Source organism: Temnothorax americanus, unplaced genomic scaffold (genome assembly GCF_048541705.1).
Source record: "Temnothorax americanus isolate GAGA-0224 unplaced genomic scaffold, ASM4854170v1 Scaffold33, whole genome shotgun sequence".
Lineage (NCBI taxonomy): Eukaryota > Metazoa > Arthropoda > Insecta > Hymenoptera > Formicidae > Temnothorax > Temnothorax americanus.
In genome coordinates, this window is record NW_027509475.1 from 1,072,577 (window position 1) to 1,096,505 (window position 23,929).

At 41.7% G+C, this 23,929-nt stretch overlaps 1 protein-coding gene across 4 annotated transcripts in view; it reads left to right on the forward strand.

Moving 5' to 3' along the window:
- Window positions 1–23,929, forward strand: part of LOC143901400 (cell adhesion molecule Dscam2) — a 161,177-nt gene that overhangs the window by 73,152 nt on the left and 64,096 nt on the right. For all 4 annotated transcript variants that reach the window (XM_077413688.1, XM_077413687.1, XM_077413690.1 and 1 more), the window contains 3 exons: window positions 5,746–6,066; window positions 9,701–9,862; window positions 21,083–21,232. In XM_077413688.1, the coding sequence (XP_077269814.1) occupies window positions 5,746–6,066; window positions 9,701–9,862; window positions 21,083–21,232 (633 nt within the window). The remainder of the gene's footprint in view (window positions 1–5,745; window positions 6,067–9,700; window positions 9,863–21,082; window positions 21,233–23,929) is intronic.

A 23,929-nucleotide genomic window follows, 5' to 3' on the forward strand; every position in this document is an offset into this window, starting at 1 on the left:
CGGTATAATGCACCGCGAGGGTCATTAGGTCAGATACGTAAACGCGGGATGGTTCTCGGCCTCGTCCGGGCTAATGACTGGGCCGAAGATGAAAAGCGCGAGAGCGAGGAAAATGACCTTTCTAACAAATTATTGTTATTCGCGATTTCGCGAATCGGACGAATTGGGAACAACATCGTTGATTACGATCACGGGGTGATTAATTCGCGTTGACGTCAACGATTAACATTTATTCGCGTTTTAAATCAATATGTTTCCCTAATTAAATGGCATTATTTGTGCACTGATTTGTTTGCGACGTGACATGCATACGCTTTACGCGAAACGTTAAAAATATTTGTTAATTATTATTAATTTCCCATTAGTGTACAATTGCGCCCCGGACCGTGTTAGAAATGGAATCGCGGGAGGAGAGGGGAGGGAGGAGGGAGGCACAAATGGCGCGGGGATTCGATTATTGTTGTGTTCGTTTATTTTCTCGCTGCGCGATTCTCGCGCAAATGTAAATGCGAGATTGCCCGACGTCACGTGAGAGCATCGAACGCGAACAGGTATAGTGGTGGAGGGAGGTGGGAGGGGTGAACTGAGGGGGCGAGCTGGAGCGTGCGAAATTGCGTATATGTAAATGCGGCGCACATAACAATGGTGCATTATTGTATGCCGATGCGGTAGGTTACGTTGCGCTTGGCAGACGTGGCAACGTCCAATGCGCATCTAATGCGCGGACAGTGACGAAAATATTTCATTTCCAAACTGCATTGTTCGCTTGCTCCGGCCTAGCTGACCTTCTAAAATAACGTGATCGCGAAAATAACTTTGTGTATATACATAAACTCTTACATTAAACTCTCGAGAAATTTTAACACTTTGCGGTCTAAAATATTCTCGCAAATGAGCGAAGATCAAGGATTTTATCTCCAATTTTATCTAATCGCCTGATTAACGCGGATCAACGAATTTTTATTACTTGGAGGAATTCATATTAGAGGTTTTATTTACATATATTGTCATATACTTATTGATTACAATCGCGTACACATTCGAATGTTTTAAGAATTATGCAATAGGCTATCGTATAAACACTGTATACACACTGGATGTATTCGAGAAATACGTGCCTCTTAGGCGCGCGACATCGAGACATCAAAGATGGTCAATGCTGCAAGCGCGGATTGGCGCGCGCTCGAATTACAGCATACGAACGTTTCAGGTGACTCGCGGAAAGGGAATAGAGACGCGGTTAAACTTGGCAAATATTGCCCTGTCGCGGGTTACCGTCGCCGCTTACAAAAATGTCGCCGAGGACAATGGAAGGGAAATGTTTGTACTCCGGATATTTAGTTGCGCAAACGTTACGTCAGTCAGATTATATCATATTTCCGTGCTCGCGGCGGAGTTCTTTGATGTTTGCCAGCAGAAGGAAGTTATGCGCTTTCTCGGAGTGTTCTTCCGAGCTGTTTCACATGACATGCGCACGTATGTCAGGTGATACAAGATGGTATACAAGATGGTACCTTCCTGAATAAGAAAAAGAAATGTTAACACTTTTTTTTAGTAATTTTGTACTTTCTTTACATTTTTTTGAACGTAATTTGAAGCACGCTTACTGCATTGATTATTAATTAATTATAGTATCATAGTAAAATAAAATTATAATAAATTAAAATTAATATCAAGCCACGCGTGAAGCTATTAATAACAATTTCTATTTAAAAATTCATAATTATACGTTTTCAAAATTGCACGGCTATTTTTCATTCATAATAATTAATTGCAATGTCATCGAGTGAAGTGGCAAGACGCGTAATGAAGTTCTGCTTCTGCATGCAATGCAACTTATACAGGAGCTTATACACCGTACAAATAATTCCTCGAAACTGCGACCGCGTGCGACGCCCAGGTGTGAATACGCGTTTTTAGCAAAGTCGAGTTAGCGTGGCGCACGACTAACGAGTCCCACTAGCAAATTCCCCGCTAACGAAGCGAAAATTCGTTAATATCGACCGCAGACCACCGAGTTTTCCGCGACTATCGCTCGCTAGAGACGGGCGTCATCCGGTATCGTTGCAGGGGTGCAGGGAAGACAAGGGTGGCACCCGAGAAGAGAGAGAGAGAGAGAGAGAGAGAGAGGGAGAGAGAGAAAGAGACGGGGGTTGCGAGATGGCGCGTGTATAAACGCGACATAGAGACGATGTGCCGGTGCATAGCTATAAGCCGGGGTGACGCAGGTGCATCGGGGCCATAGAACGCAGGAAGCGCCGTGCATAAACGTCGTTCGGTCCTGCCTGTATGAGTGCGTGTACACGTGTACGCGTATACGTGAGGTATACTGTATCAGGATGCTGCGCGTAATGTATCGCGACGTTCTCGCCCAACGTTCTCTCTGGGCAAAACGACGCGTCCAGGTTATCAAACTACCGTTCATGCATAATGCACCGATCTCTGCAGGTACCTCTTGCACTCTCTTTCTCTCTCTCTTTCTCTCTCTCTCTCTCTCTCTCTCTCTCTCTCTCTCTCTCTCTCTCTCTCTCCCTCTCTCGCGGCCTCTATCTCGTTTGATCCCCCTTCTCCCACCCCTCGAGCACAGTCTTCGTTGATCGCCAGAAAACAAGGTTCCGGAGTTCCGGGGGATAAAGCTGCGAAAGTGCTGGCATCAGCTGCGGCGGAGATCCTCTATCAGATTTCCTCTGTCGAGAGCGAGCGGGCAATGGGGGTGAAGAGGGGAGGAATTGGAAAATTCAGCGATCGTGCGAGACGAAGTAGGATACGCCCGGTTGTCAAACACGTGTACGCGTGCACGCGCATTTTATCGTTTCTTTTGCTGGGAGGAACGGCAGATCGAGCAACAATTTAATCGAATTCTCTTCTGCGCGTATATTTATGATAAATGATTAAAATCAATAACGATTCTTGGGATGATGAAACGTTATCTTTTGTTAAGATTTAGATTCAAAGTCAATCTAAGCTGAACAATTTTGTATCACTTTTTATGATACTTTTTAGTTATTATTCAAGGCTCCTGGGTACACTCGTCGCGGCCATGCTGGAATGTGAGAAAGAAGCGAGAAATGACACGTTGAAAATTCTTGCGTAGTATTTCCAAATAAAAAGATATTTGTATAAAATAACACTACAGATCACTTCAGCACACTTCGAAAATACTCCGAGTTGAGGTTAAGTCTACTCTTTTCCCTTGACAGTTAATAAACAGCCGTAAAACGAATGCGATATACGATGCAGGCTTGTGCGTAGGCGCATGACTAGATTTCGTATTACATTTATTTTACGGCTGCTTATTAACTGTCAAGGGAAAGGGTTAGACTTAATTTCAACTCGGAGTATTTTCGAAGTGTGCTGAAGTGATCTGTAGTGTTATTTTAAGCAAATATCTTTTTATTTGAAAATACTACGCAAAAATTCTCAACGTGTAAATTCTCAACATTTCTCGCTTCTGACGTCACATCTCATGAGATGTCGGGAAAGAGCCCAGGAGCCTTAATTATTGTAATGATATTATAAACGTAACTTTTATATTCTTGACAGCATTTACAGTCCGTCAGCATACATTTAAGAGAATAAGAATAATTGGTTCCATTGGTATTACTTTGCAAATGTTAAAGTAAAATTTCTACCTTAATTTATTAACGCCACAATGTCGATTATTCTCTGGACAATAAAATATTCATAGAAAATGTGAGGAGCTTCCCACAGTTACGTTCTTCAGTACCACGGATTTTTCTGATTTAATTCATAAAAATTTAAGTAACGTCCAATTTGGTTCACATGCGCGCGTTCACATTTGTTGATATTGCGGATCGTGTCGCGGCGGGTTAATAACCTCGTTATGTTATTCTCCAACCGGATACGCTCTCGTTCGACAGCGACAGGGCAGAAAACCGAAGCTTGGAAGTGAAAGAGCGAAAGAGGACACGCGGGTGGGTGTGCGCGCCGTCGAGCGCGATATACGTTTTATTGCCGATGAAAAGACGGCTTGCTCGAATCCGTAGCCGTAACTGGAGCGATCAATCCGTTAGATCCCTCTTCCACGGCATTTTTATTCTCGATACCCGAGAGAGGAATCTTTCCGTCCGGGATTCGAAGAACCCGCCACTCCTGTGCCTTTTAACATAATATGAAAATCGGATAATTTTGTCCTTTTTTTCTTTTAATCGCACCGATATCACCTCGCCTCTCGAAAGAATCGATGCCTTTTTATAATTGAGCCGCAATCTCATTTCCTACTTGTCGATACGTTGAACAATTCTGAAATTCTGAAAATAGATTTTTCCGGAAGGTTACTTTTAATACTTTTATTTAAATTTTTAATAATTGTCCATTTATGCTTTTATAATAATTTGAAATAGACTTCTATTAGGAAAGAATAATGTTTTTTTGCGTCTGAAAATCTAAATTAAATAACTTTCTCAGACAATAACCATTTGTGGATTTTTCATGCGGTAACATTTCTTGTATCGAGGACGGAGAGGGGGGGGGCTACATTTAGATTGTCCTATCAAATGTGCGTGATTCGATATTCGATGCAGACGGAGAACGACCGAATCGACGTTATTGCTGTGTCTCGGATGGATGGTTTCCTCGAGCGGTACGCTTTTTAAAATCATGTAGCATCGTCTCGGTGCATTTTCCATCGTGTCCGCGTATGCTACGCATCGCATTTTCTGTGTCGCGTATCGCATGCCCCTTTTGCGTATTTTACTATCTAAACTCCTTACTCTGAATACATCCTGAATGTCGTACCTCGACTTCGTGGCGGAACATTTCTCGTCTTCTTAGCCAGGGTAAAAATTGGCAAAGATTTATGGGAAATTGTTTCTCCTTGGCTACGCCGCGCCGCGATGCGCTTGCCACTGTTCTGAAAACTATGCGCCGGGATTATTCCCGCAGGGAGAAAGATTTAGATGCGCATTCCTCCGCGAAAGTAAATTTTGCAATTGGAAGTACCTAGTAGACGGCAAACTTGAAAAGTTCAAAGCAGTAAATGTACCCTAGTCTTTAAGTGCCAGATTTAAGTTTCGAAGAAGTAAAGTTCGCACGAATTTAATCCTCCGTTTGTATGTTTTTTTTACAGGTTTGACGCTATTTTTTTCTACCTAAAGTATTTTAAAAAATTTGAAAAAATTCACCAAACTTAACCTGTCTGAATTGTATTTGACGATTTTATAGTCATTTTGTCAAGCATCGTTTATTTAATAATTTCTAACAAGCTTGCAAGTTTTACGGTTACGAGCAGATATTATTTAGGCTCAGACGCCATAGACTCACGTATACAGACGGAGGGTTAAAAATAAGTGCTTTCATTTGTATTTAGATTGTTGTGAAATGTTTTCGCTTTTTCACTTTTGTTAAAGTCTATTTGTATTAAATGAAGCCAGAAAACTAAAGTTCTTTGAAAAGGAATTGAACATTTTCTCTCTAGACGGGGGAAGAAAGAATACACCGAAGCAATTTTGCTTCAATTCTACTGAAATTCTATTTTCAACTTTATCCGACAAGCATGACAAACATTTCGCGCCAATTTAATATTTCACTCAATTTACAAAAATCATCTACCTCTTTGTAACTCAAAAGTTATTTTCGGTGTCTCGATAGAAACCGTTTAAAATTTAGCATAGAATTAAAATTAAATTTGACTGCGTCGACATTTTATTCATATACTTTATTTACGTTTAGTTTTGCACAAAAGACCTGCTTTTCTCCGACACGTTTCGCTTTTTCCCGTTGCAGGACGAGGAGTGGTGCTGGACAGCCAAGGGCCGGTGCTGGTCTCGGAGCCGCGCTCGAGCGTGGAGTTTTCGAACGACACCGGGGCGATGATCCACTGCTCGGCCCACGGCAGTCCCTCGCCGAGGATCGACTGGCTGATGGGCGACGGCTCGCCGGTCCTGCCGATACCGAACATCCGTGAGATGCTGGTGAATGGCTCCATGTACTTCCTGCCGTTCGGCGCGGAGAGCTACCGGCACGACGTGCACTCGGCCGTCTATCGTTGCCAGGCGTCGAATAGCGTCGGCAAGGTGCTCGGCCGTGAAATCACGGTGAAGGCCGGTAAGAGAGAAAGCGCCTCCTTTTATTTTTCGCCGACTCCCTCGATCCCGTCTCGCCGTTAAACACCCTCGGTCTCTCGCTCTCTTCCGCCCGATTGATCCTTCACCGTCCCTTAAAGCCCGCTCGCCGTACGTACGGTACGTAGCGGCGAGCGGAAAAAAGACGAGACAGACTATCGCGCGCGACGATGGCGTGACATGCAACTTTACGAGCTTCACGTGCGACCTTGAGTTTCTCAAGTCAAAAGTCGCTAACTCCGATCATCGTGTATCTACAAACTGGCTTTGATAACATTATATAGGTACGTGGCGAAATTTGGCTCGTTTTTTAATAGGTAGTTCAGATTTTAATACGCTACTAATTTTTACTCGATTTTAATTGTTTCTTGATTGTAAATTTTTAATAAATTTAACAAGAAAACTTATATAATGTTATCCAGAGATACGACGAAATCAATATTGGGACAATTACGCGATTGTTTTCGCACCGCCGCGCCGCTTCAGTACGCGTGAAAGCTCGGCTTGTGTCAAATAACGTGGTGAAACTAGCGATATCCATAGGGACCCTCGGTCGTGTTAAAATTACACGCGGGTTCCCTGAAAAGTTGCGACGAAGACGTAACTTCACGGAAGCACCGAAGTTTCACGCGCCATAAACATGCCGCAATTTGAAAATTCTAGATTCTTTTCAGTGGTAAATCTCGCGAGAGTTGTTCGCGTTTCAAGACGTTTGCGCCAATGTCCGGATGTTTTTTTTCTGCGACGCATCCGCATCTGCCGCACCGGACGCTAAACTGGCCACTCTGCCGGAATCTCAAATTGTCCGCAAAATTCTATTCCTAATAATAATAATAATACCTAACGCATTAAATTAACAATTCATATATGCCGCGAGGCCAGACTGCTCATATTCGCATCCATATTGATGCGATGTTGATTGTATAGCCTTAGGAAATATCGAACTTCGGTCGAAACCAGCGTTGAAATGTCACGTACCGTTTAAATTTTCTCAACCGTCGACCGAAATTTCCGCAATTTTCAAGCACAACAACAATTGATTGGCGCGTTTCGCCGTCGTAAACATTCGTTATTTGAAAAATCTCGTTGAGCGCTTACTTCTCGGATGTATTTAACGTCAATACCCCCGCGTGGTACCCGGAGTGGAGTGGTAATTCGTTGCGAAGTTGAAGGGCTGGACGATCAATTTTGCGCGTTTCGAATGCCTGGACGAGAGGTACAGGCCGGCGGAAAAATCAACAGTCTTGGGCATTATCAGATCGTGCGCCGTCTCTCCCCGAGGTTTCCGCCTCCTCCGTCGAGTTAAATGTAATCGACCGTTCTCCGCGGAATGACGTTTTAAATCCACGACTTCGGACGCCCGGAGGGCGGTAAGAATAATGATCGTGCGCTCGGGCAGAGCCAAGCCAACTACATTTATCGCGAGCGGGGGTCCTCCTCTTTTCCACTCGCTTTTCCCCCATATCTGCCCCGTCGCCCCGCCGCCGTGGTAAATGGATGACACTAAACCCACGCTCTCGCTTATAGCTAACAACCTGCGCCAAGATCAAGACTCGCGAACTTGCCGCCAAAGTACGTAAGATGCATTTATGCACGTGTACCAGATTGCTCCGAAAATGACGTGAGAAATAGCAGCTGCAGCTCAGGGAGGAAGTGCAAAAATGCACTAATACATTAAAACAGTCAACAGTTGTTATAATTTTATGGTGTTAATTAACGAGGTGAGAAACACGAGCTTTTTCTCTTTCTTCATGAACGCGCATAAAAATTCGTATTTTCTCGCCGTTAATTGCACTTAATGGGACGCACATTTGTAATTTTTATAACTGCGTGTATAATATTTTACCAGCCACGATGCGGTTTTTGATAGTTTCACAGCGTAATTCTTCTTAATTAGCCGCGCGAAATTTATCACCGAGCGTAAGTAGAATCAGACCGCCGTATATTTCGGTCGGACACGAAACGAGAACTCCCTCTGGCTGGAGAAAATCCGTGCCGAGATATCGCCGAACGAATTTCGCGGATGAAAGATCAGTAATTTTACGAGGAATGTATTGACCGATCGACACGTTTTCTCGCCGCGGCCGCTCAATATACGACCGGGCGTGACAAACGATCGCGCGATTTCTTCTCTTTCCTTCGCTGTTAAGAGTCACACCAAGCGAATGTCCCGCCAAGAATCGCTTATCGCATTTAGCGGGTTGCGAATCGGAAATTTTCCATCTGTCGGGAGAAAATTCCGCCGGGACGAGAAAATTGAAGGGGGTGGATTATCCGTTGAAAGGATGGGCGGCACGGAAGTCACGAAGATATCGCAAAAGTTTTCAAGGCAGAGCGCTAATTACCGAAACTGCCTGTCTCTGAAAAGCCGGTATTCGCACGCGGGAACAATGAGGTCGGCAGGAAAACGAAGTGCCGGGCTGCAACGGTAATAACGCGCTTTTCAGCGTTAATGTGTCTCGCTGGTCTTTTTTAAGAATGTTGTTTTAATGATGGAATACTGGAAACTTGCTTGGTAATAAATAGAATAAATATGAATAATAGTGTGGACGGTGTGGACTCACTTTACACGTCTCTATAGCAAAAATTACATCCGTCTATTATCCGGTAAAAAACTTTCATAAATAACGATATCAGTGATGAAAGAATCTTGAATGATTAATATCCCGATTAAATATGTTCGTTATCTGAATACTGTTACAGTCGAATTTGGACTATTAATTGCGTCTGTTTAAGAATAATTTATTTTTACTATTAAAAAATGCAAGTACATTATTTAAATATATGGTCTCAGATCCAGTATTATTTATAGTAAAAGCTTTTTGTTTACCTACTTAATTTGTCTTTAAATTTGCAATTTGTCGGCAATTCTGGAAATTTTGCCGAGGAAAAAAAATCGATTTTAGCTTTGTCGAAGAAATACGCTTGTCGCGCGAAACAGGGGCGGTATTATTAATCATGCGGACAGCGGGAACGGTCGTCTTCCGATCCCGGAAGCTCGCCGGAAGAGGAATATTCATCACTCGAATCCGACATTGCATGCTTATAGAACAGCTCCGATATATCGTCGCGCGACATATACCACTCCTATATACCATCGCTCCTTAAACCGTCATATCCGAGCCTCTGCTTCCTCATCTTCGTCTTCGCCTCTACGGGGGAGATTAACGTGCATCGCGATCGTGCGACGCGATGAGATCCGTCACGATGAAGAGCAAATTTCGTCGTGGAATCCTGCAGACCGAGAATTTGCTCGGTATCGCCCAAAATTGTCAGGATTGAATAAACGATGAATCCCGAATGAAATGAAACGTCGCAATGTTGGTGCGCGTCGAAGAGGGAGGAGGCTCTCTTTTTCCGGGACCGTTCTTTTCCATTTTTCCGACGGTATTATTCTCGCGAATACGACATCCTGTTTCACGACGATATAACCTTTTCCCTCCCGTTCCTTTTCATCCCCTTTCTCTCTCTTTCTTCTCTATATTTTTTCATTGTCCCGGAGTCTTTGTCGTTGAGAACGATATGGGCGATCCGCGTCCCTCGCTCTCCTTTCCATTTTCCTTCTCCACCCGGCATTTATTTCCACGCTCAAGCGGCTGTAACTTTTCTTCTTTCAGTGGTACGCCAGAAGTACGAGGTACAAGTGCGGGACGCCTACGTCCTGGCGGGTAACACAGGGGTGCTCAGGTGCGAGATACCGGCCTTTGTCAAGGAATACGTCGCGGTCACATCCTGGCTGAAGGATTCGGCCTTCAACATTTACCCGTCCGCGGAGAGCGGTGAGTGTAATTACAAGCTGGTCGCCTGACTTACACGAGAGCGAAATATCACGCGTGAGTCCGGACTATACACACATTTTCCGGATAACGACCGCGATTGTCGTGCTCTCGGTGAAAAATTGAAGAGATGAAACTCCGATGTCTTTCCGCGTTACTTTCTGATTTCTTTTATCTCATTGATCATCTCGTAACGTTATCTACATTCAGGGTTGCTAGAAATATTTTCTGTCTTCGTGCATCTTGTTTTTTATTTAAAGATATCTTTACTGATAACTTTTACAAGAATTTAATGTCATTTTTTATTCTTCTTTTCTTCGGAACGATTAGAAATATTTTATTTTTGTATAATATAATTATCAATCTTGAGTAAAGCGGTGTGCTATATAGATAGAAATTAACAAATATGATAGAGCAAACTTTTTCTTTTATTCACACGAGTCACGTGTATCGAACGACAGATAAAACGCACGTGAAAGTGCCTCGCGTTACGTCAGTTCAGTCATTATTCGAATTAATTAGAGTCTGGGGGAGCGATTTGAGAATTCGCGTACATACACACATCAGGGATATTCTCGTCGTTCCCGGAAAAATCGTGATGTTACGAAACACCGGTAACGCATGCAGATAGGCACGTAATGTGTATAGAGAATAGCGGAGATAAAACTACGCGCACTCGCATTTTTTTTCCAAAGATGGCTTTTTTATATCACTCATCTTATAGCTGGCATCTCTCGTTTTGCGTCAGCTGCACACCGCGTTATTCTTTGAACTAAAACCCTGTAGTTCGTTCGCTCATAAACTTTTAATCCGAAAACACGTCTTAGGCTGATTAAATTATCGTGTTTTGAAATGGCGAAGGCGATTTGACATGCGACAGCATGGATGTAAATAAATTGGCATTACTGTGGAATATGGGAATCTTCAATAACTGGAAACATTTCATTGAAGATAAATCTGTCTTTCTATCTATGTAATAGAAAAATTAATGAATGGATTAGATTTAAAACTGAACCTATATGTTTGCTTTATAAAGCAGCTGGAGCAATAATAGAAAAGTCAATTTTAGCTGTCTAAGTCATCAATTTTACGATCATAATTTTTTGATCGAGTTATATATAAACATTTTTCTCTCAAATAAAGCTCCCATGAGTTTATCGCGCAAAACGGACGAATTTTTGCGGAGCAAATTCAACCGTTTGTGCAATTTCGTTCCCGAAGCCACCGAGAAGTCAAGCATCATACAGAAACTTTTCCAAATTCGTTTTCCTCGCGTCATAATGGAGCCATTGTGTTCCCCCGCCATCCATCGCGCGAGATCTCGTGTCGACTCACTCGGGGAAGGGAGGACGACGACGACGATGACGACGACGACGAAACGCGACGCATTGTAGTCGTATTTCGATCGCTATTACGCGGCTTTTCAGGTTGCCACGTGTGTGGCATAAACGCGAAAATCTCTCGTTGCCTTTTTCTCCACCGCCCTCGTCGAAAAATTTGCCTCGAATTCACCGACTGCCCCCGCAATAAATTATAGCTCGGCGAATAAACGGCGAACTTCCTCGCGCAGGCACGCCCGACCTGTTCGACGGCCTCGCGCGCGTACCGAAAGTTTTCCGAGTGATTCGTTTTCCATTAGAGGCCTTGGTACCTCCGCTTTAGAATCTCGCCTTTCCCGCTTCCCAGATTGGATTTTCCTCTCTCTCTCTCTGGACTGCGCGAGACGCGAATCGCGTCTTTGATTTAATCCGAGGATTTGTCGCCTGTCCGACAGAGACGTAAGGAACGGCCCGGTTATGAAGTTTAATCGTCTTCGGAAACAGTCTCGCGCGCGAGCTCGCGTCTGCACTCGCGTTAGATTTACTCTCCCGTAAGGGAATAAAGAGCTTGCCGTCCCTCCGCGAGACACTCTGTATATATGTATACCAATGCAGGCTAGCCCCGGGGTAAACGTGAGAAATTTTTGCAACGGATTTAGCGATTAAATCGGCGAATTTGTCTATTTTCAATTTCCACCAAGATTATCGGCTTTTCAGAAAATAACTCTGCGGAATGAAGCTTCGCGATCAATAATTTCGAGTATGCTGAAATCATCTTAACGTGACGATTTTAACGTGACTATCTAGATTACGGAGAATTGATAAATTAATTTGGGACTATGTTGAACTTCCCGTTATCGTGACCAGGCGTTTTGACCCTCGCGACTTGGAAACTTCCAAACTTTTCAAACGCGAGAGATGTACGATATAGATATATTTTTATCTGTAGCAGAAAGTTTAATTCCCGAGCCAAAGAGATATACGGCGGGTATACATATATATGGAGGCCGAAATATCTTTTTGATATACGCACTCGCGCTGTTTGTTCGTTACATAGCGCACTGAGAAAACGCGTAACTGAGCAGCAGATCATTCTCTTGAAACACTCTGCACGGTTATTAGTTTCGCGTACGCCGCGAGCAACGCGTACCGGGTGTATCGACGTTTCAGGGAGTCGACATGAAGTGCCGGTGGATGACTACCCGGATGCAGCCAACTCCAACACGAAACGTTCCACCGCAATGCAAATTAGCTCGGGCTGCTTGTCTATGGAAACGTCGAACTATCCTCGCCGCAGCAGCAGCTGCCCCAACGTCTCGCTCATTTGTCTGCGACCACTTCGCAAATGCGCATTCAGTAGTAGTATATGCGAGAAAGGCCAGACCGGGGCTCAAACTCCGCCTTTACGTATTTCGTCGTAATAATTATTGGCATGAATATTGCAACGCGAGTCATCGCGGAATTATCTACGTTTGTTAGAACGTTGAGTAATCATGCGCCATTGCTATGATACCAGGTATCGTAATGTGTATTTAATGAAAACGGAAAAATACCGCGGTGATCCCGATTTTTTACTTTGCGGATGATAAATCTCATTTGCATTGAATCGCATCTTAGGTCGACGCTGTCGTTTTACATTCAAGGATTATATAATTCTGTAGTAGATTTTGTAACATGTAATTTTCGTAAATATCGGGGGCCGGGAGAGGTTCAAGTATAATGTAAATTTTTTTATGATGCTGACGTTGACTCTTGTCGACGGAAACACCGAACCGCGTTGTAGCGCAGCGTCCATGTTATGACACCATTATTATCTTTTCTTTTTTTACTTTTTTTTACCTCGAGCGCAATATTTTTATTTTCCCATGGATTGCTCCGTTTAATGAATACACATGCATTAGATATTGTTTTACAAAATTAAAAAAGAAAAAAAAATACGTATTTTTTTAATAAACAATATTGCATTATAATACCTTTACATTATACTACACTATTTTGTTGTGACAATAGCAAAATGATGTTTTCAACAAATAATATAGCAAATAATAGTAATATTAAGTCACTATATAGGAATTGTAGCAAAACAAATTTATTTAATTATTTAATTATTTTTACTCCGTTTATATGCTTTTGTTATATAATTTTAAGTTTAAATTATAAAGCACTAGAGGATGTTTAGTGGAGGTGAAAATTTGCCAAAAGTATTCGTCTCCGCGTTCACGGAAAGTACCTTCCGCTTTGCATTACGGTGCACTTTCTTTTCCTATACAACCGCTATCTCAAGCAGCTTTCGTTCACTTCTTTACTCTTATTTATATCTCTCTTCGTTCATCGTCCTTAATTTCGTGTTTTTTGAGCGATTATTCTCTGCTATATATTTCTAATAAAAACTCAAATATTTTTGCTACATAGGAATATTGTTTGTAGTTATATACAGTTATTCGCATATATTTTTTCTATGCAGAGAAAGGACGTATTTATTTATTTAAATACTATTTCAAACAAAATAACCGTTGTTTGCCTGCAATCAATTTTTACAAAAATTTCTAAAATAAAGTTTTTTTTATAGGTAACTATTTTCTCAAAATGTGCATTTTTTTAAATGATCAAAATGAGCCCTGTATATGTATATACCTATAACGAGATGAATCAGATAATTATTCTGCTTTATTCGAGACATTATTCTCTCCTAGTAGGATAATACACGATATTATTACATGGGAGTGCATTCGACACGAGTACTATCGATAGGAGCCTAAATTTTTTATATATAAGCTAGTAGGGACGACGATGCTTTTTTCCGCACGGGGATAAGCTTGCAAAAGATAGCTGAATACGTATTATAGTGATAACAGCCGCGCTTTCGCTCACTATTCTTTCGCCGCGTCTTGAAAATCCCCTTTCAAGTAAAGCAAAAGTAATCATCTTGGATTTTTCATCAAGTAAAAGCGCGCGAGACTAAACTCGTGAATTCTAAAGTCAACTTTACCCTCTTTTCAACGCTGGATATTTAAACGGAACAAGCTACAAATTCCGCGTATAGTTTATTAAATCTAGTTTATAAGTTTATAATGCAATTTGTGCTCAAGCGCGGGATACAACGTGAATAATTTGATTTGCGTGTGTTTCCGATCCACCTCGAAATTATTCGCATTATCCTTTAAAGCATTCCGACAACATATGATATCATCATTCGACGGGACATCTCTTTGCCCTGTTAATCGTAACAATTTTTGGAAAGTTATCACCGCCGCGCCGCGCCGCGCCATTTCGAATTTCATCGCTCCGCCGCGTATACGCTCGAAAAATTAGTCCGGCGAAACGCAATTTGACAACGTCCCTGTTTTAAACCCCGTAAAACGAAAGTTTGCGTACTTTGTCTCGGCGAACTTAAGCGAAGTCGCAATAAGTCGCGGACAAGGAGGCAAAGTGGCGCACTTATTGCGCGGCATTCCGTGAAGTCATGAAAGAAGTAATTGTGCTTGCCTTGCGTAAGGAAGCATGTGACGAAATATATCTCGACGTCCGCACAAATAAATGATGCAACGTAATTTTCTTCAATCACCATTCATGCGTTCTTAATGCTCGCTTAAGTCTCTGATGTGAGACTCGTTTCCGCGAAAACTAGCGTTTTCTTATAATGAAAAACTGCACGTAGAGTTGGGGACAGAAAGGTTGTCCGGTTGAGTTTCGGAGAACGCATCCTATTTATATTTAATATCCAGCTACCATGTCAGCAATTACCAATTCTTTTAACATTTCAACTTTTCAATTTGACATCTTGTTCGTCTGCTCTTATATAATGAATCACTGCGCAAGCTGCGTGTGCATTAGTGCTCATCCACTTCCAAATAGGATGCGTTCCGAAATTTAACCTGACAACCTTTCTGTCCCCAACCGTACAAACGTAAATACGTAATCGATGACTGCTTAATGTTTCTGGCTTACTATTTTATATTCAATCTTATATAACGCGGTGTGAATACGAAGACGCGCATTGACAAAGATTGCTGAAATAAGGCAATTCTCGCGGACTCGAGGTCGATTTACCCACAGTTCCCACGAGTGACGAACGACGCACGTGGGAGCTGAACGAACTTTCCTTAAAAATCCGCGGATTCGTGTTTCGTACACGACACTCCAGAGAGAATTCACTCGAGGGCGGAATAAATCCAGCGCGCGAGATATATTTCGGTAATAATCGGCGTATACATAAGTCATCCACGCTTAGGCCGAAGCCGCCATTACGAAGGAAATTGTAACTCCCGTCTCTTCTTACGTTCTTTTTCGCATTAATCTTCTCGTTTTTTAACTGATATTTTTAGAACGGTTGTAATAAAATAAAAAGAATTAATAATAACAATTAGGGAATATAAATTTTCAGGTTAAAATGAAACGTAGTAATGTATGCATGGGAGCTAGAAAGTTTCGATGATAAAATCTGAAAGTTTATAATGCGATTTATTATTTATTACAAAATCCAGTGGCGTTATGTTATGTATAAAGCAGAAGATGCAGTAACCATTAACCGACATTATCCCATCGGATATATTAGAGCGACGCAAATGGGCATAAGTTCTGATACACTTGTTGATTAAACTTGCATTTAAGCTGATTAACGCCCGGCAGGGTTACCCGCGCCGGTATGAGAGATACAATATATCGAATAAACGCATTACGTCACTACCTATGTATAGATTCGAAGGCAGAATATGTTTAATGCCACATCCGATTACGGATAATGCATTTCAGATTTCGACCATTATTTAATTCTCTCGCGAACGTTGAAAAATTAATTTGTAAAATTAATTATATAATATTAATACGTAATTATAATATAAAATATTAATATATGAAATTACGTATTTATATATTTAAATACCATTTTTTACATAATTCTTAGAATTATATTAAATAATTGTATCGCAGTTAACAATTCATTTCATTTAGGTACGTGGTTTCTCTCGAAGTCGATTTTCCTCACTGCAATTTTTTTTTATACTACATTTTTAAACTGGTGTCAAATGAACTCATTGCATTATATAAATGTGTCGAATAAATTAATATCTCGATGAAGAGAAATCATCGATACTCAAATTTTAAACCATCGAAATCGCTGATGCGAAAAGAGTTTGTTGATTCACATATATGAATATTTGATAATGAATCATAATTTTTTATTGATATCGCAATAGTTTTAAGAACATGTATACTGTATTTACTGACTTTATATATTTTGTTTGTAATGTGTGCACAAAAAATATCTCATTTATTCACGTATATACATAAAATATATTATTGAAAAAATAAAAGATACTAGAGTAGAAATACTGGTGGCTGACCATAGACTGGTATAAACTACTAATTTATTCGACATGTAGAAAATTTTACGTTTATATCTGTAATTCGTGGATTTCATAGCACAAATCATCTCGCTTGTAACGTGCATTCGTGCATTCTTTTCACATTGGTATACATATACCGTTATCTCTCTTTCGCGGATTTGTTGACGAAAGAGATTTCGTGTTCTCGTTATGCCGAATAGATCGACAGCAGTGCTTTTGCTTTTTTGTTTCGATACACTTAAGGCCGATTTACACACGCAATGATTAGTGGCGCCAACTGACTGATCAAAGATACTGATCAAAGATAAAATATTAAAATTTTTTTAATTTATAATAAATCCCAAAGAATAAAATACAATTGCAATCTCTAATTAGTTTCAATAATTAGCTTTTTTTATATTATGTAAAAATGGTAATAAATAAAATTTTAATTAGTATTTTATCGATAAAACGAAGCTTAAACGCAACTAAAATTAATTTTATGTTTAGATTCTGTCAAAATAGAAACTATCATAAATAAAGTAGGCGCATTAACATGATCCGTATCATTTGATCACTCGCTACATCCAACTACTATTAACAAGCTCGAAATACATTCTAACATCCCTATACTTATAATCCGTAAAATTTGAACCCCGCTTAAATATGCCAGCTATTTTTCGTGGCCGATGGCATGATTGCCGCGCATAATCATTCTGGCGCCGCGCACAATGAGCGGACAAAACGCCGAAGAATCCCTCGCGCTCGAGTTATTTTTATTACGATCGATTCATTGCTCCTTTCCCTCTTCCCTCTCTCCCATCCTCCTCTCCTTTGCCATGGTTGCCCATCCATTTCTCTTACCCCTTTCTCTCTCTCACGCGGCGGCAATACGGCCGGCATTTATCGTCGTATGCAGCCGGCGGGCGCCGACGGTATGCACCGCCATTTGCACCGCGCGCGAGCCGATCTTAAGGTAACCAGACTTACGTGCATTCCTGCTCGCACCTCCTGCAGCCCCCTCTCTCTCTCTCTCTTTCTCTCTCTCTCTCTCCCGAGCCATTTCAACGGCTGGAATTCCGCGCAATTTCACCCGTTATAAACGTGCACGCGCGGCGAGGATGCTCGCGGCGCCAACAACGAAATATTGACATTGCCGGCGCGGCGCGGATGCGGACGCATCGGCGGAAAATGCACTCGTTTGAACGTCGTAGACATGAGGGATAGGGCGCCGCTGGTGGGCGAAGGGACGAGGGAAAAACCCGGCGGTGAGCGCGAAGGGAGAGACCGCGCGAGGTATTTTTCGCGCGATGCATTTTTCCACGGAGTCACGCGTGCACGCGGCCGACATGCTTACGGACGCGGAAAACGCCCCGGCGCGCCGCCGTGATATACATACACGTCTCTCCCCCGAGTGCGACTGCGGAAAAAAATACGAGTAATCGCGACCGCGGTGAATTTCCGGCTCCACAGGGGAAAAAAGAATGATTGGACGTGGCTCTCATTTACCGCATTTCCGTCTGCTAGGGTTTTTAAATTTACGTCGCACGTTGCGAAAGATGCCCGCCCTAAACGTCTCCCCCAACAAATATAAAGGTCGCAGATGCGAAACCTGCGTCGAATCACCGAAGCATATTTTTTGACGGAGAAAACAGTCGTCTTTCCTCTCTCTTTTCACGAGAAATTTCAACGTAAAAATATTTCCGGTATTATTTAACGTAGAAATCTATAGCGTTTTGACGAAAAAAGTTTCAGAGGTGCAACAATAATTAATTAATACAACTTTGCATATTAGTGAAAACTATGTAATGCTTTCGTATAGATTGCTGATACAATGTACAAGCTGATCACTGTAACCTCCGTGGATTTTAATGAAGACGATAAATTACCCATATCTCCAAAATAACTTTATTTACGAGCGCAAATGAAACTACTGAAGAACAGTGTAACATAAAAATTTGATTTATCGCAAAAAAGTATACAAGCAAAAAATGTACATCGATAACCTCTACATTCCGTGCATTGTTTATCGAGGAAATTAAAATTCTCCAATAACGAAGTACTCTCCATGTTACCCGCTTTGATTAATCCCTAATATAATGCGCGATATCAAATGTGCGGAATCGATGGAACGAGGAAGTGAAGTGACCTGTTAGTATACGATCGTCATTTCGAGAAAGATAACTGAAAAACTCTTCGCGCCCGAAGAGCTTTCGGAGAATCGGCCTTCCACGGTGTAAGCCCATTAAATTCCTACGAGGTTTGATTAACGTTCATTCTATGTCGAGTATTCAATGTCGGTGCACCTGAATCCAACTCCGATGTGTTCTATCGACTGTTTAACCATCTGACAGGAAATTAATTCATTATGATGTCTCTCTCTCTCTCTCTCTCTCTCTCTCTCTCTCCTCCTTCCTTCTTTTCTCCTTCCCTCCCTCCCGCCCTTCCTCCCTCTTTCCCTCCCACCTCCTCCCTCCCTCGCTCCTTTCTGTCTCATCTATCTCTCTTCCTATCGCGAGCAATTAATGAAATTTCGCGATATAAATTGCGATTAATATAGCGCATGTGTAATTACGGGGGTCGATCGTTATTACAGTTGTATTGTGCTATAATCGACGCTTTTGTAAAGTTCGATAACAAACATGTTTTTCGTATTTAGAATTTTCTGGGATGAAAATTTTGTTCAGCATTCTTCTGAGAGAGCAACGCGTTTTAAAATACAAATTTTATCTCGGAAATTGAACACTTTGAACGGAATGCGGTTAATTAACGTCCATTAAGACAGAAAATGATTATTCTGTATTTTTAATATTGTTTTAAATATGTGAATTTTGCGGCTGCAATGAGGATGATACGTAATAACTCTATTTTGTGAATGCAAAATAAACACATGTGTATATATTTGTTGGGCGCTTTTACACGCGTTTTTCGACTATTGATTTGAACAAGCTATTAACTGTGTTTATATTTTGCCATATGTGCAAACGTGTGTCATTTATTTATTAAATATGACGGACAGCTGCGCGCGCGCGCGCGCGCGCGCGCATTAAAAGAGAGAGAGAGAGAGAGGAAGAGGGAGAGGGACATATAATATATTTTCATTTCGCGTGCATTTATATTGTGTACGCGACGCGTTAATTATCAATTCATTATTGAAATGTTCATTAACACAGTAATATAAGAGATTAATCTGCTTCTTACAATCTGTGTTAATAGCAACAACTTATCATATTTGCGACAAAATTATTAATAAATGTAAATTTGTGAGCGAGTTTCTTCATAATTTCAATAGGAAATGGCAACGCTGTTAATTATACACTTAATACACTGTTAAGATAGTATAAAATTTTACTCAATTTGAGTCATTTTAACTATTCTCATAAGTTGCCCTGCTCCTACTCAATATATCGTTAATTTAATTAAAACAATATTAACTTATCTAAACCAATGGAATCAAACTAATCGACACACGTGGTAGTTAAAAATAAGAAAATGTCATTTAACTCATGGTATTGGGTTTAAATTTTATCTTTTATATTTAACAGTGTAGAGAGAAAGAGGGAGGGAGATCAGAGAGACTGCCCCTATTTAAAATCTCTTTAAATCATTTTTTTTCGAAGCTTCTCATCCTCGGGGATACGACGGGAGGCACGAGCGCGTGCAACAACGATCGTCAGCGGAATTCAATCGAGAGGCGTTAATCTTTTTTTTTTTTTAGCAAGGCATCCACCGTTTTAAGCCACCGAGTGCGCTAGCGGGCACGCTCTCGCCATCCAGCGGTTACGCTCGAATTTTTACGAGTATCGATTCTCACTCGCGCCGATATACTTTGTCTTTTTTTTTTTGCGTTCCAGCAGCGCGTCGAGCGTGGTCCTGCTGCTGATCGTTCGTTTCACACACGGGATCGCTTAAACGCGCGGAGGCGGCCCCTTTGTTACCAGAGGGGTCTAGTCGCGAATCATTTTCTCTGCGGTTAGGTATACTATTGTTTCTCGCGACGCAATTTTTATAGCCGGCCGCTTCCGCGCGCGAGATTCGCCCGTGCGCTTTTCCATTAAAGAAATTTCCATATTAATGGAAGCCCAACGGAGACGGCAGGCGCGAATGGCGGCAGAGAGAATGAAAAAGTCGAATCGATGAAAAATGCGTCACACTGAACGTTTCGTGGAGTTCACGTCGCGTTTTTAGGGGAAAGCAGAGGTCGGGATGAATTTGAAAATAATTTTCCCTCATCTGAATTTGCAAAGACTTGCCTCTTTAACGTTATACTTTATAGAATTAATCTAATACAATATATCAATTCAATTAATTTATACAAAATGTAGAGCTTTAATTTATAGTAAAATCAATTGTGCGATAATTTTTTATTATTTATCTAATTTGATGTTTTTTTTTTTATAAAATTGAGTGAAATATAATTATCTCGTTCCCGCTTACTGCTGATTGCTATTTTTGTTTAAATTTTCACGAAGAGAAATTTTTCGCTTCAAATACATTGCCGAAATTATAGGCGAGCGCTGCTAAACGTTCCGCGTTCTCCCGAGCGATATCGCTGACATTTTTGCTGTTTCGGCTTGCAGGCGAGAAGCACCACATGCTGCCCACCGGAGAACTGCTCATCTTCTCGGTGACACCTGCCGATGCTCACTCGACCTACCGGTGCCGCACGGTGCATCACGTCACCGGTGACACCGTGGAAAGTTCTTCGTACGCCAGGCTCGTGGTTACCGGTAAGTCTTCGTCCGTAAGTCCGTCAGCCCGTATCTCATCGAGTAAAAGTCCGGGAATCCGGGAAAGTTGAGGAAAGGAAAATTCGGAGCTAACGATAAGCACGTAGAAGGCTGTTTGAATAATAATGAAGCATTAATCCATAGTAGTTAACACAGTCTAATAGTAGCAATTTCAGAAATATTCCAATAAGCGTTGCCGATTAAACGAAGTTGTAGTATTTACTTTATCTTTCTTATTTTCACACAGCAAAATACAGCTTAGCTTTATTCATTTTTAAATAACATTATATATATATATATATATATATATATATATATATATATACATTATAAGTAGTAGTTCTTTTATGCAAAAATTTAATATTTTATAGCATCTTTTTTTTCATATAAAGCTCAATATATTTCAAATACTTTCCCTCGAGAATCCTAAAAGAATGCAAATGCGCGTCTTTCGCGCACTCACGGCCCATGCATAAACATTCCCTGAGCGATCTCTTACATCTCGCTAATCCCTTATGCCCGTTACGTTTCACGTGTTCGGGAGCGAAACGTTCTGACGGCATAATTGTGATCCACCCTGTACGTGAGCGGCCGTTCATCCGTAGCATTTCTCGGGGATGCCCGATTCGCGGTATATATCCCACGTTTTACGCATCTACTTAACTAAACACGTTTATACACGGCTCTCTCACGCTTTGCCCCTTCCGCACATAGCGAAATCGTGATGCATTGTTGCACATTTCCCGCACGCCGCCGCCGACCTCCGGTGGTTTGGCCTCCTCCTTCGGCCTCCGGTAGTCGCCGGTTCACACGTGGCGCTTTCTTCATGAATAAATCATGAGTGTCCGAAATGCTAATGGCCGAAATGTTCGCCGACGATATTTCTGCCGACCCGTTGATCCAAGTGCACCGACGTCGTCGGAAAAATATGCTCGGTATTTGAAGGGACAACGGGCAGGCCGCACCTGCGATGTCACGTACGAACAGATTTGAGAAAATCGCCTAATTTCTCCGAATTGATTAAATATTCCTTTTAAGAAAAAAAAATTGTTTTTAATGCGAGAGTCATTTTATCCGGAAATTTAGTGGGAACCATATCTTTTCAACATCACAACTTTTCAGCATTTAATTCACCTTTATAAATTCTCGCAAATTGAAAAGATCATTCAGACTTTTGAGTCACCATTTATACCTTGAAATTAAATATAACACGTTCAAGGTTTAAAGGTTTTGCTTGAGCAATATATGCTCTGATTAATTTACGACACGAGTGAGACTCGTTGTCGCTTATTTTGCTTATTCAGCCGAAGTCATTGCGGTGTACTGCGTTTATTCAAACCGTGGCGGCACAAAGGGTGTCTGACGATCTCGTCGCGGGAAACTCGCGGTAATTTCGATCAGCGGTACGGACGATCTTGTCAGGAGAACTCGGCAGTTTTGTCGGCGCGGTACGTACTTCACCCGGCGCAGCGCGCAATAGAGATGCTGACTGATATGGCATAAAATGGGTCGAACGCGGATGGAGAACTACGGAACAATGGAAGGCTAATGATGAGAGTGCACCGTCTTGTCTATTTCGGCCGCACGCGCTGAAGCCGATAAGATGGCGAAGGCAGCGTCGGACGAGCATATTGTTCGCTTTCTATCGACATCGCTCGCTGTTAAATTAACGCTTTGTGCGTTCGTGAAGTTGAGGGGTATCGCTGACGCGAGCTGTTATAGAAAATTCCGAGAAGACGCACAAAGTGTCGCCTGCACTAGAATCCTCTTTCACTAAGCACACTTAAGGACGCTCCAATTATCTCGTTGCGATTTTATAAAATAAGAAGTTGAACGTATTGTTGATTAAGATGTATTTATATATATTGTTAATATAGACTGAATGATCAAGAAAAATAATACTTTTTTATATCTTTCGTGGAAAATACGTTTTCTGCGGGCACGTAAAAGCTGCCGGTGAGAAATTGGTGGCAAATCGACGTGGCCGGGACGAAAGAGCCTTAGCGCCGCTTTGTCGAGTCAGTGTCAGTGTTTTCGCGGTTCAGCGTCCTTCCGCCTTTTTTTGCTATCGCCGGCTGCACCGCCATTATCCGCCCCCGTATTTTTCGCGACCTCTCGCCGCTTCCCGCGCTTCCCTTCGTTGCTCTTCGTGCCAGAGACACGTCAGAGTTAACGCTTCGTTACCGCATTTTAGAGAAGCGCAGCCTTTTAGGCGAGAGAAGCGGTGACGTCCATTAAAAAAAGCTGGGTGCAGCTGTGCGAATCGCGGACCATTTAGAAACTGAAAATTTTAAGGCCACGCGAAATGAAAGAAGGCGTCGCTTAATATCGTCCCGTCGATCATGCGAACGTGATATCGATATCCCTCTGCAATTTTTAAGCTTACCTTATTGCTTTTAAGAGTCGGCGGTTCTGTCGCGAAGAAAAAATTAGTCCGCGAGGACATTCGAGAATGTTTGCGAGACGAATGTTTGCTAAACGGATGGATGGAATTTAATATCCAGTATTCGCCAACATCCGATACTTTACGACGCTTAGCAGCTCTCGCCGCGTGGCTCTTTCGCCAAAGTGTTCCAACGCGCGAAAATATTTACTTTTGTTGTGTCGTTGAAAGATCTTCGCGAGATTATTAACTGAGAAAACTTAAAAATTTATTTAAAATCCATTTCATATAGCTTTTAGGAAGTTACGAAGGAT